The 16,093-nt window shown below is 39.7% G+C and overlaps 1 protein-coding gene across 1 annotated transcript in view; it reads right to left on the bottom strand.

Annotated features, from left to right (window-relative positions):
• Positions 1–568: 568 nt before the first annotated feature.
• KIAA2026 (KIAA2026 ortholog) overlaps positions 569–16,093 on the bottom strand; it is a gene marked incomplete at its 5' end in the record, with an annotated part of 31,706 nt that continues 16,181 nt past the window's right edge. Inside the window, 3 exons of the mRNA XM_009075639.1 lie at positions 569–4,766; positions 6,708–6,895; positions 10,933–11,048. Of these exons, the coding sequence (XP_009073887.1) occupies positions 1,135–4,766; positions 6,708–6,895; positions 10,933–11,048 (3,936 nt within the window). The remainder of the gene's footprint in view (positions 4,767–6,707; positions 6,896–10,932; positions 11,049–16,093) is intronic.

Raw genomic sequence — 16,093 nt, 5'->3', positions numbered from 1 at the left:
TACACAGATCTAGGAAGCATGACTGGTGAAAAGACCGTGTAGCTTGTTACAGCTAGACAGAAGTTTAATGAGTGGCCTTGTTACAGTTACTAGATTCATAGAAATGCATACAAGGCTGTAAAAAAAACAGAAAAATGAAATGTTCAACAGACCTATGAGCTTTAAGAGAAAACATGGTAGTCCCTAACAGCAACAAGTGTGACTTAGACTGGTGTCTGGGAAGCCATTTGTAGCTTTACCACTTCACTGGAGATATTTAGGCAATGCAACCAAACACTTACTATGAATGGATGAGGTATGGGTTACTCCACCCTGTATCATGCAAGGATAAGAAGGCCTTCCTTCCAGCTCCTGCCAAATCATGTGAAATGTAAAATCAGAGAAGAGCAGAAGAAATTAAATAATTTCATTCTATCATACACCAAAGTTGAGATCCATCTGCATAAGTAGGAAAGATGTATGTGTGTGTATGTGTGTGTGTGTGTGTGTATAGGTGTATTCTGCTGTGGTGTAACAGATAGACATTTTTAACTATTGCCAACACAAAGCAGTACAGCAACTGGATTTATTATATGCAGATTCTTCTGCATTGTTGCTAAACAGTACACTGGTCCAAAGTTACTAAAATACTTTAAAAACTATACATTATGTAAACAAAACATAAATAAGACAGCATAGTTCCTTGTACATATTGTTTAGTACAGGTTATTAGGAATTCAGGAATATGTACAATTCTATACCATAGACTGCATTTTCACAATGCATAAATATTTTTTTTAAAAGAAACAATCAAAAATAAATTTGACAAATAAAAAGAACATATATACTGTCATAAACACACTGGCAAACAGTCCATAATGTAAGATGGAACATGTGCAAAAGGCAAGATTTCTCCAAACTGTTTAATGAATTCACTGGTCATTTCTGACCGTTTTACTAAAGAACTCTCTGAAACCTGACAAACTAAAATTTTTCTTCCTCCAAATCCCCATAGGTTAACAGGAAAGAACTCTTAAGTTTAAGTAACAGTGAGTAAAACAATTGTTTCAAACAATGTAAGAAATTATTCAACAGTACAACTTTCAAAGTCAGAAGAATCCCCAAAATTTTCAAAGTGGCTCATTTGCAGTAAGTTCAAGATGCAGCTTTGTCAGGTTTATCAAGGCAAGATGACTGAGACGCAGGGAAGACAGTGGTAGGATTTCTGCTTGTGGACACAACAGGAGGCAGTGATGAAGACAGGGAAGAAACTTTTGGTGCTGGAGCATTTATAGCATTCAAAATGGCTCCCTCTGGACTGACCAACAGTTTTTTGATAGAAGCGTCTAAGTGGCACACTGAAGTGTTGCTTGGTACACAGGAGCTGGGAGGATGAACAGCAGAAACAACAGAAGATGTTGTTACAACATTAACAGGAGATTTTGTCACTGAAGACACAGATGGTGTTACTGCAGACAGTGAAGCATACGAGCTAGCTTGAGTACTAAGTATCTGGGGCGTTGCATGTACAATGGGTAAAGCATCTGGAGCCCCAAAAGAGTTCACGATTTTTGTAGAGCTTTTTAAAGGATGTTTTGATATTTGCCAGCTTAATGAGTTACTTGGTGCTAGGATGATTTTTGAGGTTATTGGATTAACAACTGGTACACCTTGAGCCTCTTGACTATGGTTAATAGTTAAAGGAGTCTGTTTTGTATTACAGGAGAGAAGAAGGACATGGCTGCCAGCTCCAAGGCCTTGCAGTGGAACAATGAAACGAGTACCATTAATAATGATCTGTGTTCCAGGTGCCAAAGGCATACAGGTGTTAATGACTATTTTCTGCTGAATGCAAGGTTCGTTCAGCTGACCTCCTCCTGCTTTGTTTGTTACAGCTGGTGAAGCTGCAGGCATCTGAATGGTAGAAGCACAAGTGTAAGCATGACTTTTTTTCTCTGTACTGGGAGGCACCTGCTGGTATTGTGGAGCAGAAAAACTGGGAAAACTAATGACTTTACCAGTATTTGGTGATGGAGGGGGCAACACACTCTGAGCTTTGTGAATACCTGCATGACTTGACATAGCAGTTGGGATTCCTGATGACTGAAACTGAAGCAGTGTGGGCAACTGGCTTTTTGGTACAGGAGGAGGAGCTGGAACTGCTGCCAGCTGAGGAACTGTATGTAAGACCTTGTGGGGGGTGGCTGCAGATCCAGACAAGCTAATGATTGGAAATTGCAGAGCAGACGCTAAGTTCTGTGGAGATACTGCTGGTTGTGTTGTTGAAATCAGCATAGATGAAGCAAGATGTCCTGTCTTCACAGTTGATATACCCACAGTATTTCCAACATTTGACGTACAAAGCTGATTACCTAGAACTGGCTTTATTCTTGAGGGATCATTGCCACCAATCAAGACCGTGGGCTGTGTCCCAGAAAAAGGCCCACTTGATGTTACTGTAACAGATTCTACACATGCATTTGCTGTGGTTACTGTAAAGGCATTTTCAGCTTTTTTTGCAACACATACAGATTCATTAACCGATACAGCAAAACTTGGAATAGGAACTACAGTACTACTACTTGTCAAAGATAGCACCAAGCCCATGCTCTTTTTGTCTTCTCCCTTAGAAATGGCAGAGTGTAATATATTAACTGGTGGGACCACCTGTGCATTGCCTTTAGTATTTACAATGGTCTGACCTATATTTAATCCAATTTTCACATCTTTTACTTGAGCAATAGTTGATGATGAATTTATTCTTACTGGTGTTCCTATTGTAGATGGGATCAGAACCAACTGTGGTTGCTCTGTGGCATTAACAAAAGTTTTGCTTAGGGAAGAAGGAAGGTTCTGTTTCAATGGCTCTGCAACTGGACTGGTGGTTGATGGGCCATTGGCAATTTGTGTATTAATGAAAACCAGCTTCTGAGCATTAACACCAGTGGATGCTGCAGAGGGTACAATACTGACTCCTGATGCTCCAGGGGGAGATAAAATCGGTGGATTTGTGACTAATGTAAGTTTCTGGACTGGAGTACCACTGATTGAATCTCCATTTGTTGCTGAATTAGACTCCGATTGTACAAAAGAACTTGTTTTGATTTTAGCATCACCATGATGCTGCACAGAAGGATTCGGAGTTATGACAGTGTTATTTTGTCCAGTGCTAGTCACACTAACAGGACTGTTTGGAGTTGCCAACATCAAATTGCTGGCCAGAGAAAAGGAGGATAAAGGAGAGGACACATAGCAGGAGTTCTCTATTACTTGACCCGAAGTGTCCCCAACAGCAGGCTGCTGCAATGTGAATTTGATACTCTGCTCCACTGTCTGGGTCGAATCAGCTGGGAAAGCCGGAATGTTAACAGAAGAAGCTGTTGAGGGAGCAAATCCAGAAAGAGATGATTGTGTGATATGTGGGAGACCAGCTGTGGCTGTTGCTACAGATGGAAGAGTAGAGCATGATAATGCTGTGGTTTTTGGCACAAGAAAGGCCTGAAGCTGAGATGCGTAAGTGAAAACTGAACTAGAAGATAAACTACTGTGTGAAATCTGGTCTGGGTTTGTTTGCACTTTAACAATTCCCGTGTTTCCACCTCGTGTTGTGACCAGAATAGATTGTGATTCTCTTACACACACTGTCTTCAGCTCCTGCCTACTTTCAAAGGAGTCAGTTGGCTGCTGTGATGCAGGACTATGACAGGCAGAATCAGTGTTTGCAGACCCGCTTAATATTGTTGCTGGTATTAAGGACTGGCTAGCTGTGGAAAGAGTAGGTGAAGTCAAAGACACAGGGAATGTAGCAGTCGAAGCTGTACACTTGATTTTGTCAGTTTCAGTTTCGCTCACTTTAATTGTTGATGATAGTAAGTTACCTGCTGAAGTTAAATCAGGCAATGGTTGTGTAGTGTTCAGGGGACTAGTCACTTGTGATAAATGGGTAATATTCTTGCTAAAAACTGTACCAGGTGACTGAGTGGTAGCATTTGCAGGGCCTGCTACCAGAACAGGTGTTAAACAAACACTGACATTTGATGTTTCTGGTACAGATGCACAGTGCAGCTCAGATGATTTCTGTTGTAGTGACTGAACGTCCTTGGACATAATTTTTCCTTCTTTCTGATGAAGAAGAAAATTCTTAGGTAAAATAAGAACTTGCTGCATGACTTTTTCTCCAGTTTTAGGGTCAATCACAGGTTGCACTTGAATTTTTACAGAGCTGTTGTGGAGGTCAATTGGTACACAGTGGCCATTTGGCATTTTGTACACCATTTGTAAAGGAGTCTTTGAACTGGCCTGGCAGGGCACTGCTGGTTTGATCGGTGATGATTCCACTGGTGGTAAAACTGACTTTTCAGAACTAGATACATTTATGCTGGGGGGAGGTGACAGTTGATTTGTTAAGGTCACTTTGTTCCCAGTATTCTTGGCAAGCAAGGCCTGGATGGGTTTGGTCCCTTTCAGAGAGTTTGATACTGATGTTGCAGGATCTGTCAAGGAAAACAACTCTAGAGTTGACCCGTCACATTGTTGTTTCAGCTCAGTCAAACAACTATCCGGCTGTGGGCTACACTCTGAACTCTGGACTGCAGCCTCATTAGTGCTCAGCTTTGCTTTCTTCCTCGGTGAAAGCTCATTAGTGCTTTGATCCAGACAACTCTTTTGCTTGAACTGTTGTTTAACACATTTGTGCAGTGCCTTCTGTATTTCTTTATTAGCTGATTCTTTTTTCAAAATTCTGTTTTTTCCTGAAGGTAAATTCATCTCTAAGAGTTTCACTTCATCTGCAAGGATATTGAAACAGGAACAGTTTTACAAGCTTGCAACTGATGCCTCTATATTACAATTTTACAGTGTCTAGCTAAAGGCAATATATTAGTTTGCAAGAGTAAAGATATGTGGAAAGAAATGTCTACTTCTTTATGGGCATCTGGTCAAGGACCATTCTCAATGCAAAAAGGGGGTACTCAGGAAAGGAGGAAGTAACAAACATGGACATACAGGGACAGAAACCTGACCAGCATGGGAGACAGTGAGGAAAACCAAACCTGGTCATTCACATTAAATGATAATGGCAAGTGAGAGTGTGAGAATGTTTATTGCAGCAAGGTTATCTTGAAGGCAAAAAGGCAGAAGACATCAAAAAAAGCCAACAAAAACTGGAGACACAGATCTAACAAAACAAAAATGGAGACACTGACAAGAAACAACCTCACCAATCACACCAATTGATGGGGTATCAAGAAACTTCAGGTGTCCCTTGCAGGAAGATCAACCTGGACTTTGCACCTGATATGACTGCAAACCAGGGGAGGTCCTGGAGACTGGGCCCAGGGGCAAGGGAATCAGTACACCTATATAAACCTGTGAAGGGATGTGCAGAGGAATGGAGTGCTGCAAGGACAGCTGCAAGAGGTCACAGCCTGTATGCTTGGTGGCAGCCGCTGTATACTCACCAAATCCAGCATGTATGGGGGCAGTGTGTGTGCATTCACTGGTAAAACTCAAGCCAGACCACCTGGGTGAGCAGGAGGGTCTGGGGTGTGGGCTGGCGTAACAGGTGGGCTTGTGAGCATGGGGTTCGCCTGTGGGACAAAGATGTGAGTGCCACGTTTCATACTGAGCATCAAGCTGGACCAGCCAGTGTGCACGGGATGCACAAAGTGCCTAAGAGGACTGAGAATGCATGCGGGGGGTTTCAGGTGGACAGAGGGACCATGCATTGAGGTTCTGTCAGTGCTGGGCTGCCAGGGGGCCTCTGTGAGGAGAGAGGCCAGGAGAGGCCCTGTGACAGACACAGCTGACAGCAAAATAGATCCACTGCAGGACACAGCTGAGCCTGTCAGCCAAGCTGGTAATGTCTCGTGCCAAACACTACACAGCTGAGCATGACAGCGTGGTGTGAGGAAAAAACACAGGAGAAACACCCCTGTAGACACTAAAGTCAGTGAAGCAGGAGGGAAAAGAGGTGCTCTAGGCACTGGAATGGACTCTCCCCGCTACCCATTAAGATCATGAGGTTGAACTCCTCCCATAGAGAATCATGCTGGAACAGGTATGTACACTGCAGGCTGCTGAGGACCCCATTCTGTGGCAGGTGAATATGCCTTGAAAGAAGCTGCAGCCCATTAAGAGCCCTCACTGGAGCTGTGGCTCACAGGGGACCCATAGTGGTACAGTCTTATCCTGAAAGACTCCAGCCTGTGAAGAGGACCCACACTGGAGCAGTTTGTGAAGGACTGTATCCCATAGGAGGGACCCCACACTGGAGCAGGGGTGAGGAAGGAGCAGCAGAGACTAAGTGTTATGAACTGAACTCAATCCCCAAATGCCATCCCCATTGTGCCACTTGACAGGAGAGGAGGTAGAAGAATTGGGAATGAAGTGGAGCCTCTGAAGAAGGTGGAGATGGGCAGGAGGAGGTTTAGCTTTTGTATTTGTTTCTCACCATCCTACTCTATTTTTAATTGGTAATAAATATCACAGAAATAGTTAAGCACAGAAAATGGCAAAAACTTGAATAAAGCAGAATTTTCATCTTGATCATGTCTGCTTTCTTCAACTCTACATCTGACAGATAGTCATCACAAACTATTGGACATTATCACAGTAGTAGTTATGGTAAAAAGGAGGACACAAGCTCACATAGAAAAATTAAGTTTCCAAATCAACTTGATTCAACTCATGAATCAAGTTCAAGCTACCAAATTCCAGTAAATGCTTACCATTGTCTGAGTGATCTTTTTTGGGAACCTCTACATGTTCTGCAGACTCTGATGATTTACCGCATACTACTGCAAAAGATTCTTTGCCAGAATCAGCTTCACTTTCATCATTACTCCAAAATTCTCTGGTAAATTTATCATGATCCGGATGTCTTTTAAAGTCATCATAGTCCTTCTTCAATCTAGACCTTGAAAATAACAAAACTAACTTTACTGAAGAACCACACTGCTTTAAACATTATTTTTATTTGCATTTGCTGCCACACAAGAAGTTGGTATAGCCTTAATTGCCGGTGCCCTTCAAAATATTTCAGTGTAGCGTTGTCTGCAAGTCTCCAAAACCCAGAAAATGTGAAGTGACAGAAATTCTATGTCATTAAGTCCTCTAGCAATATGCATAAAGACTGAGTCAGATATAATCATCACTGTTTTACTTCATCCGTCTTCTGTTTCTTCCTTTGTCTTGCACTGTGACAATACATCTGTATGGACTTGAGCATTAAATGTAACAAGTCTACTCCTTCCTTTGAAGGCAATCCCATCTGCAGAATTCGGTAAAACTCCTTTTTCTAAAACATACCATGCTTTTGGCTCAGCTATGGGACTGTAATGTAACTTTCTCCTTTAAGAACACTTTCTTATCTCTAGGTCATTAGAACAGCTGCTGCTATTATTTCCATAGGTTCACACTCCACTAAAGAATGTGCATATGACAGAAATACAGAGCTGGTTTATACATTTGAATGCCACTCAGAAACATACCCACTTACCTTGATACTGCTACATGCTTCCATTGTCCCTTCCTCTAAACCATTGTTTAGGTGGGATGTAGCAGGTATTTTAGTGTACAGATATAGTGAGCTTCAGGAATCAGCTGGTGGTAACCAACACAATACCCAGGAGGGGTATTTAGCAAATGAATGTTGACATTGTGTTGACAATACTTCAACTCTGCCATCAGGATTTTGAGTTTGAAGTCTAGGTGCAGAAGAACTCTAGAAGGCTATCGGAGAACCACTACTGTACTAAAGCTTCTGAATGGAAATTTCCTTTTTTCTATAAAGAAACTTCCGCTGTGGAGCCAGTGAAAAAATGTAACACAAGTAACCATTCCTTTTAAACCTTCCTGCTATTCGAATACCATTGAACATAATACTCTGTCATAATTTTGAAAAGACCAGAGGACCTTTCATAAGAAGAAAAAAAGGATTTTAATCATAAAGTGTGCTCATACCAGTTAAAGACAATAAAAAAGGGAGGAAGGAAAACTCCAGACTCTTATTCCATACTGAGGTATAAGTAGGAAGTTGCTCTGCTCTTAGTAACTTAGAAGATTAATACTCTTGTTCAATTAGTAGATGTTAGTAGCTTGTTGAGACACCCTACAGACACTGCAACTGCAGTGAGACTTGTGGTGATGATGTTTACACCACCATAAACAACTTTTACTCAATTTCTTTTTCCCTTTCACATGACACCTTTCTTCACCATGGTCATTGGTACTACACAGCTGCCTAGGAGCTGCATAAAGAACCAGACCAAGACATTTACCTAGTCTCCCCCACCCATGGTTTTTTCCTTTCCATGATTTGTAAACATTGTTTTTCAAATGGAGCCATTTCCTGGTATACTGTGTGTATGTCCAAACAGTTATGTCATAGAAACACCCAGAATAGCATGACTGAACAAACTAGGATTAGAGCCTAAAACACAGATACAGAGAAATATGAGTTAATCTCAGAAGTTAGCTTCCACTCTTAAGTGCATGCTTCTCTAGCTACCAGTGCACATACACCTGAGATCCCAAACACCCAGTTCCAGACTAAAATTTATTCATATTAGTCACAGCTCACTTCTACACACTTTAGACTGACAGTTCTACTTCTGTGTTCTATAACCACATCAATGCAGCACGGGCAGGAGTTGGAAGTCACCATGCTGCTAGAAAGGTATGATCTTGTTGCCATTACTGAAACTTGGTGGGACATATCCCATGACTGGAGTGCAACTACTGATGGCTACAGGCTGTTCAGAAGACACAGGGGAGGAAGGAGAGGCTGATGGGTTGCCCCCTTCATCAAGAGGTGAATTAACTGTGAAGAGTTTTCTCTGAAGTACAGCCATGAGCAGATCGAAAGCCTATGGACAAGAATCAAGACTGGCTGAAGTAGTTGCCAAGTCACTCTTGATGATATTCAAAAAGTCTTGGCAGTCAGGTGAAGACCCGCTTGTGGGAATCTCAGGAGGTTTAACAAGACCAAGTGCAAAATGCTGCACCTGGGTTGGGGCAACCCCCAGGATCAATCCTGGGGGATGAACAGATTGAGAGCAGTCCTGTCAAGAAGGACTTGGGGGTGCTGGTAGATGAGAGGCTGGCATCCCAGAAAGCCAACAGTGTCCTGGGCTGCATCAAAAGCAGCATGGGCAGCAGGTCAAGGGCGGTGATTCTGATCTTCTGCTCTACTCTGGTGAGACCCCAACTGGATACTGCATCAAGCTCTGGGCCCTCAGAACTGGAAGGACATTAATGTGTTGGCGCAAGTCTTGAGAAGGGCCACCAACATGATTAGAGGGATGCAGCACCTCTCCTACAACGAAAGGTTGACAGAATTGGGATTGTACAGCCTGGAAAAGAGAAGGCTTCAGGGTCACCTAATTGTGGTCTTCCAGTACCTGAAGGGAGCTTACAAGAAAGATGGAGGGAGACTTTTTACAAGAACATGTAATGACAAGACAAGGGGGAATGGCTTCAAACTGAAGGAGAGTAGGTTTAAATTAGATGTTAGGAAGAAATTCTTTAGTGTGAGACAGTGGAAGAGGCTGCCCAGAGAAGCTGTGGTTTCGAGAAAAAATCATGAAGATAAGGATTACTTTCTATTTCTGTTTATACTGCCTGGTCTAGCAGAAGGTGGCTCTGCCCATGGCAGAGGGGTTGGAACTAAATAGTCCCTCCAACCGAAACCATTCTATGATTCCACAAATAAGAACTATATTTGTGGAATATAGTGGACTCAAATAATGAGCACTACATCATTTTGCAGAAGAATTCACAAGAAGGATAAAACCGGAAACACTAAACACTGGAAAATGAAATCCTTTCTAACAGTAAGACTATCTGCCATGTTTCCAAAAGGAGCCTGAATCGTGGAAGACAGGAAGAAAGGAACAGCTAAGGAAAATGATCAGAAACAGGAATAGAAAGGAACAGGAAGAAAACCAAAACTTGTACTTTAGACCATTATTTAAAGCAAAATGTTCAACAATATCCTAAATTTCCGATGAAGAATTTTAATTCATACATGATATCCATAAAAAAAACTACTAAGGAACCCATTCTTGTATTTATGTTTACTGTTTTTGGTGTTACGTTATGGTGGTTTTTTAAACATGATACCTTTTACACTCCATAGCATTAGTTCCGCACCACATAACTGTGTAAGTTGCTTTCTTCACACACAACTTTTAAGCAGCAGCCTAACTTTTCCTACCATTTGTCACAGAATTCAAGCTCCTAATCATTACTCACTTTTTTAACTGTCTGTGTGCCAAAACCAAGTTACACTTACAGCAAAAGTTGTATAGCTAACAGACAAGAACGGCACTGAGTTTCAAGACACGATGACAATACCAAGTCAATATCCAGTCTCTGCAACATTTATAATCAGGGTAGAATCTTCACTGCTACTAACACTTGCCCTTAGGAGATTTAAATCCATCACCTCCTCACTGGTAGTCCCCTGACACACCTCACTGCAAATGCATTTTGAATTTACCAGGTTACTGTGACCTCAGAATAGTGTTTTAAGAATTGATCCATGGAGAATTCACAGACAACCAGTTTAGATAGCTTTAGAGAGTTAAGTACTTAAAGAGAGTATTCTAAGAAGCCCCGTTCTAGTTTTCTAGAGAACGGTTTTCAGCGTCTCTTAACGAAATAAGCAGTAATACAAATCCCAGCTGTATTGTGATACATAATCAGTAGGCATGCTTAAGGATCATAGAGGGAAAAAAACGTCAGGGGGTTAAATTAACTTTATTTAGAGATCGTAAATCTGGAATATAAAATAATTCTTCCAACTACAGCACTGCCAGTGCGTCATTCCCCTTGTCAAATAATTTTTGTTTAATTTCTTTGAGAAGCCAACTTATGGATTAGTTTTTAAAAGGTGAATTTGTCCTGTTTTACATTCCAAGCACCATTGTTGAAAACAAAGCAGCTAATTACCTGTTTCTTTGAAACGCTTTCATTAGCTTTGGTTCCCATGGTATCAGTTCATTAAGCAGTCGCAACAAGGTGCCATGCAATTCCTTTACTGCTTGCTTCCGGTGGTACCATCTTCCCTGAAAACATAAATACCAAGTATTTACCATTGTGTTAGACCTGAATCTTGTTAGGTTGTATTAGTACTACAATAATCCTGGTACACTAATACAACATATAAAGGAAATAACTCAGAGAAAATATTAGGAAGTTTCACAATTACATCTACCCTTAACCTATATAAAAACAGTAATATACTTCATGTTCTTTTATGCTAGAAAGAGAGAAATAAAGTCCTAGTTAAATAAGTAATACTGCAAGTATGTTCACTTTTTATAGGTCAAACTTAAAACTGAAGCATGATCCTACAAACATACCATGTGTTTAAAATTACTTACATGGGTAACTAACATAGGTAGTAATCCACTCAGGTCAGGGAAATCAACCATGTTATGTACACTTTTCATAGTTAGACATTAAATTTCTAGATAAAAACTTACCATAATCGTATTTATGAGAAGTGATACAAATGATATCATTATTATTTGCAAAAAACCAAATCAAAACCTACAGTTCTCAGGGATAAAACCCTCACAGTTTTTGCACTGTATTTTACTCAAAATTCTAGATAAAGAGTTTATTATAAGAAAAGTTTTGCCAATTGGTCTTTTATGGAGCAACAGACTATGCAGCAGGGATCAGACACAAAATCATTAAGGTTTTAATTCAAATGTGTAATTAAAAATGGGTTTGTTTTCAATATTGGTAAATATAATCTTATGATCTTCCATAAAAACATCATGTTTTTAGAAATCTGTAAGGTCAGAGTGAGGATAAAAGACATTGGGAAATGACAACCATGGTGACTAGGTGCTGCAAAACACACCCCTTAGCACTTGTAGATACTCCTTGCATTTCTTTCCAAAACTTTATTCTGTAGCTAATTACATAAAAGACCAAACAATTCATATATATGTCTGTTGTAAAAGAGATGTGGTATAGTCTAGTACTTCTGCCAGGCTGAATGCTTGTTTGAAGACCAGGTATCTATTTCTTATTGATAATCACTTACAAACCACATAACAAACTGAATAGCTATTCCTTCATTCTTCAATTAAAATTATAAAAGCCAAAGATTTTAAGTAGGAAATTATGCCACACTGCCACATAATAATCAGTGTTGAGCACACGGACAAGCCAACAAACTGTATTCTAATTTCATTCACAGTCATATTTGCACATGTAATGGACTGCAGCACTAAACCTGCCACTAATGACTGCAACAGAAAACAGCACTTGTGCATACTGTAGCCTACCAAAGTACTTGGTATAATCTTCTAATGTCAGCAGTCAACAGAATTAATTGTTAATATATGAAGGACTATTACATGCACAGATTTTTATTTCATGTAAGAAACACCAAACAGTCTGCAAAGGATGAATTTATATACTACTGAGTATTAGTGGATTGTTTCAAAACAAAAATCAAGAAGCAGGAATAAAGAATGCAACTACTACTCAGATACAGAAATGCTGTACGTGAAGTAGATATAGCAAAGAAGGGGATGTGTGAAAATGTAGTATTAAAGAGATATGAAAAAATACTACAGAGTTCAAACAGCACAAAACTATTAATTTCTGAGCAACTGTGGTGGGATGACCATCACTACCCTGGTCCTGCTGGCCACACTATTTTTGACAGAAGTCAGGATGTCACTGGGCAGCTTTCCAGCCACTCTGCCCCCAACCCTGGGGTTATTGCAGCTGAAGTGCAGAACCTGGCACTTTGCCTTGTTGAACCTCACACCATTGTCCACAGCCCAAAGATCCAGCCTGTCCAGATCCCTTTGCAGAGCCTTCCAACCTTCCAGCAGATCAACACTCCTGTCCAGGTCGGTGTCGTCTGTGAACTGACTGAGGGTGCACTCTATCCCCTTGTCCAGATCATTGAGAATGATATTAAACAGAATTTAGTTACCATCTTGTTACAGATAGTGACAAACAAAACACTACATTTTTATGGAAACACAATATAAGGTATTAACGACAGGAAAATAAAAGAGGAAAAAAGGCCCAAAGAAAGAACAAGAATAAAATGTGTCTTTGAGCTGTGTCAAGTTACAAGTAAATTTTAAAAACAAACCCACAAAAATACATTTTAGAAATGTGCTGAATATTTCCATATCAATGCAGAGAGACATCCAACACATTCTCACAACAGCAAACTTACCTTTTAAAACAAGGTTTCTGACATCCAGAGCAGCCAGGAAATGCTGACTCCGCTCTCTGTGACTGATGCCCGAACATACACTGTTCTGGCATACTCATCATGGAACCCCAAAGCAGACTGGAGCCAGGATATGGATTTAAGGGTTAAGAACTGATCTTCATATAGGAGATTTTGTTTTGCTTTTAAATAAAGACACACACACAACACCACAATATTATGCAGTTTTATAAGATTTTCTGTAATCATTACTTTATGTCCCAGGGACATAAAGTAAAGAAAATTAGCCATCTTATAAAACCATGCAATATTGTTGAAAAGGGGTGGTGGTGGGGTGAGAAAACTTACCCTTAATAGGCCTGCTCCATTCTGCAGCGGGGTTCTGTGGTATGTGTGACATCACCAGTCTAGTGTTTTCTAGTGATGTCATACAGAGAGGGAGTTGGTGATCTCCAGCTGCTTTGGACATCAGATACCTAAAGGAAAGAAATCAGTAACTTTTTCAATTCAGATATAAATTAATGCTGCATGTTCTTAATAACCAATTTATGGGCCCAATACTACATTTCAGACACTTACTTACATGCCAATTTTGACCAAGTAAGAATGCATGATGAGATTATGTATTCATACTACCCAAACTCATCTACTATTGAAAGCATTTTAATTTTGAAAATGCTTAGAGTTATCTTCTACAGTAAAAGTTTGTGAAAATCAGTATCTTGTATTTTACCTTCAGCAGCATCATTCTGAATATTCTAGATCTGTACACAGCTAACCTATAATCCTATTTGAAGACTTGGACTAAATACAGTCAGGAAGAATGACTTGTAGTAAACTATAAAACAAACTCATTCATGACATCACTTACTCAATTTTATCTTTGAGCAATTACCAGAAACTAATGAAAAGTCCTCAGACTTAAGCTTGCACTTCCATGACCTAAATATCTAATCACACCAACCTATATCCTAAAATGGTGTCTCATACTCTCTTCTTAATCACTGCAAACAAATAAAGTAAAAAATGCAAACAAACAACAACAAAACCAAACAAAAGGCAACAAACTTCTTGCTGCCAAGACTGTTTATTTCATGACTTAGTGCATTACTAGGAAATTACTTTTCTTTAAGACACCTGTACTAATTTTGTTTATATAAAATTACTACACATCATCAGCATGATCTTACTATTCTTTTGAACCTAACTCAGAACAGTGAAATTATCCAGCACTGAATTCACATTTCCTTCTCATTAGAGAAGAATTTCAAGATACTAATTAACTTATACTTCTGTAACTTATGAAGAAACTGGATGGATGTAGTGTCTGAAACTATTTATGATAAAGCTAAGTCTTTTAAGTTGTTATGATCTTACTTAACTCCTTCCTACATAGCTGAATATTTTATCTTCTTAACTTTGGATATACAAGTACTTCTCTATTCTTCAGCTGGCCATCTTAAAATCAGCTGTTTGATTAGCACTGTGTGCTGACAGCACGTCTTGAATAATTTCTCCAGAACAATATACTAACTGACAAGAATCCAAAGCACTGTGAAGTGGTCTGAATATACAGTAGTATCTCCACCACGAAAAGGTTCCAGATTAAATGTATGAGTACACACTCATCTCTTTGATGCAAATTTTCACATTTGGAACTGTAAAAAGGTATGTGACAGAAGTGGCTTAAGCAAAGCCTGTTAGCATACATTTATTGGAGGATTAGTCAGCCACACAAGGAAAGGCATAAAAGATCAAGAGACAATAGTAGTGAAAAAAGTAGAACATAAGGACAGAAAAAGATACTGGTGGAGCTAAGAAAAACCAAAAACCGTGACAAAAATACTGAAAGCTAGTGAGCTAAGCCAAAGACAGAAATACCAGAGAAGACAAATTAAATATTGTGGAGAGGAAATATTTCATAAACTTCTGTTTAGTAAATTAACCATTTTGTATTATTTTTGCCATGTACTCACATCTTCTAAAATCAACAGCAAACCCAGAAAACAGTCTCTTCTCTTAGTTTAGATACTTCCACCTCTTATGAACAAATTTAACTGCAGCCTGTTTAGAATCTCAAAAAAAAGGAGACATGGAAAATATGTTCACCCTGGATCAATATATTCCTTTGAATAGCCTCACAAATTAATTTATGTCTGAGGTTCCAAGTATTTCTGACCTGAACCAATGGTTTTTCACTCCGAATTATCAGGTGCACTCTGAAATATTTTTTTTTTGCAGGTGATATGGGCTTAGGACTGCAGAAAACCTCAGTTTGCTTTCAGACCACTGACCCACCTGCCTAAAATATATCCACGCCCAAAGACAGACAAAGACATTCACCTGTCCTGGGACAGTCTAATTCAACTGTCTCATTATAACCTCCAGGAATATTATTAGAAAATAGCAGAACCCAAAACTTTTATAGGTTTTCGTTGTCTTCCTGCAAAGTCAAGCACATTGGGTTGTTACAGACCTCTGCAAACAATCAAATCTTTGATGCATTTTCTCCAAACCCTAATTAGTTGTTAACTTGGCCGGTGCCCTTTGACTAAGTAATTTTCCTTCCCCTCACCTTTGTCTGACTTTTCTCTCTGTAGGGAGAGTATGGACTCCTTCTCAGGAAGGTATTGCCCTTTATCCATTTTAACCTTCTCAGCTTAACTGAGGGAATCCTGTGCTCCAGCCTCCCTTCTCATTTCCCAGTCAGCTATGCACTTACCCATCAGACTTAAAGGGAATGATTCAAATCCAACGGTGCTACCAAAATAAAGTCTTGCATTTCAGTAAACAAGGAATCTTTCGGTGTTCAAGCTCAAAGTCCCATTCCTTTTACAAAAAAACATGCTTACTACAAAGTCAGCTTGCAAAATGACATCTGCATTACTGAAGTTCTTT

The sequence above is a fragment of the Acanthisitta chloris genome, unplaced genomic scaffold, assembly GCF_000695815.1.
Source record: "Acanthisitta chloris isolate BGI_N310 unplaced genomic scaffold, ASM69581v1 scaffold4705, whole genome shotgun sequence".
In the NCBI taxonomy this organism is placed as follows: domain Eukaryota; kingdom Metazoa; phylum Chordata; class Aves; order Passeriformes; family Acanthisittidae; genus Acanthisitta; species Acanthisitta chloris.
Note: the sequence above shows the minus strand (reverse complement) of the source record. Positions and strands in the feature narration are given on the sequence as shown.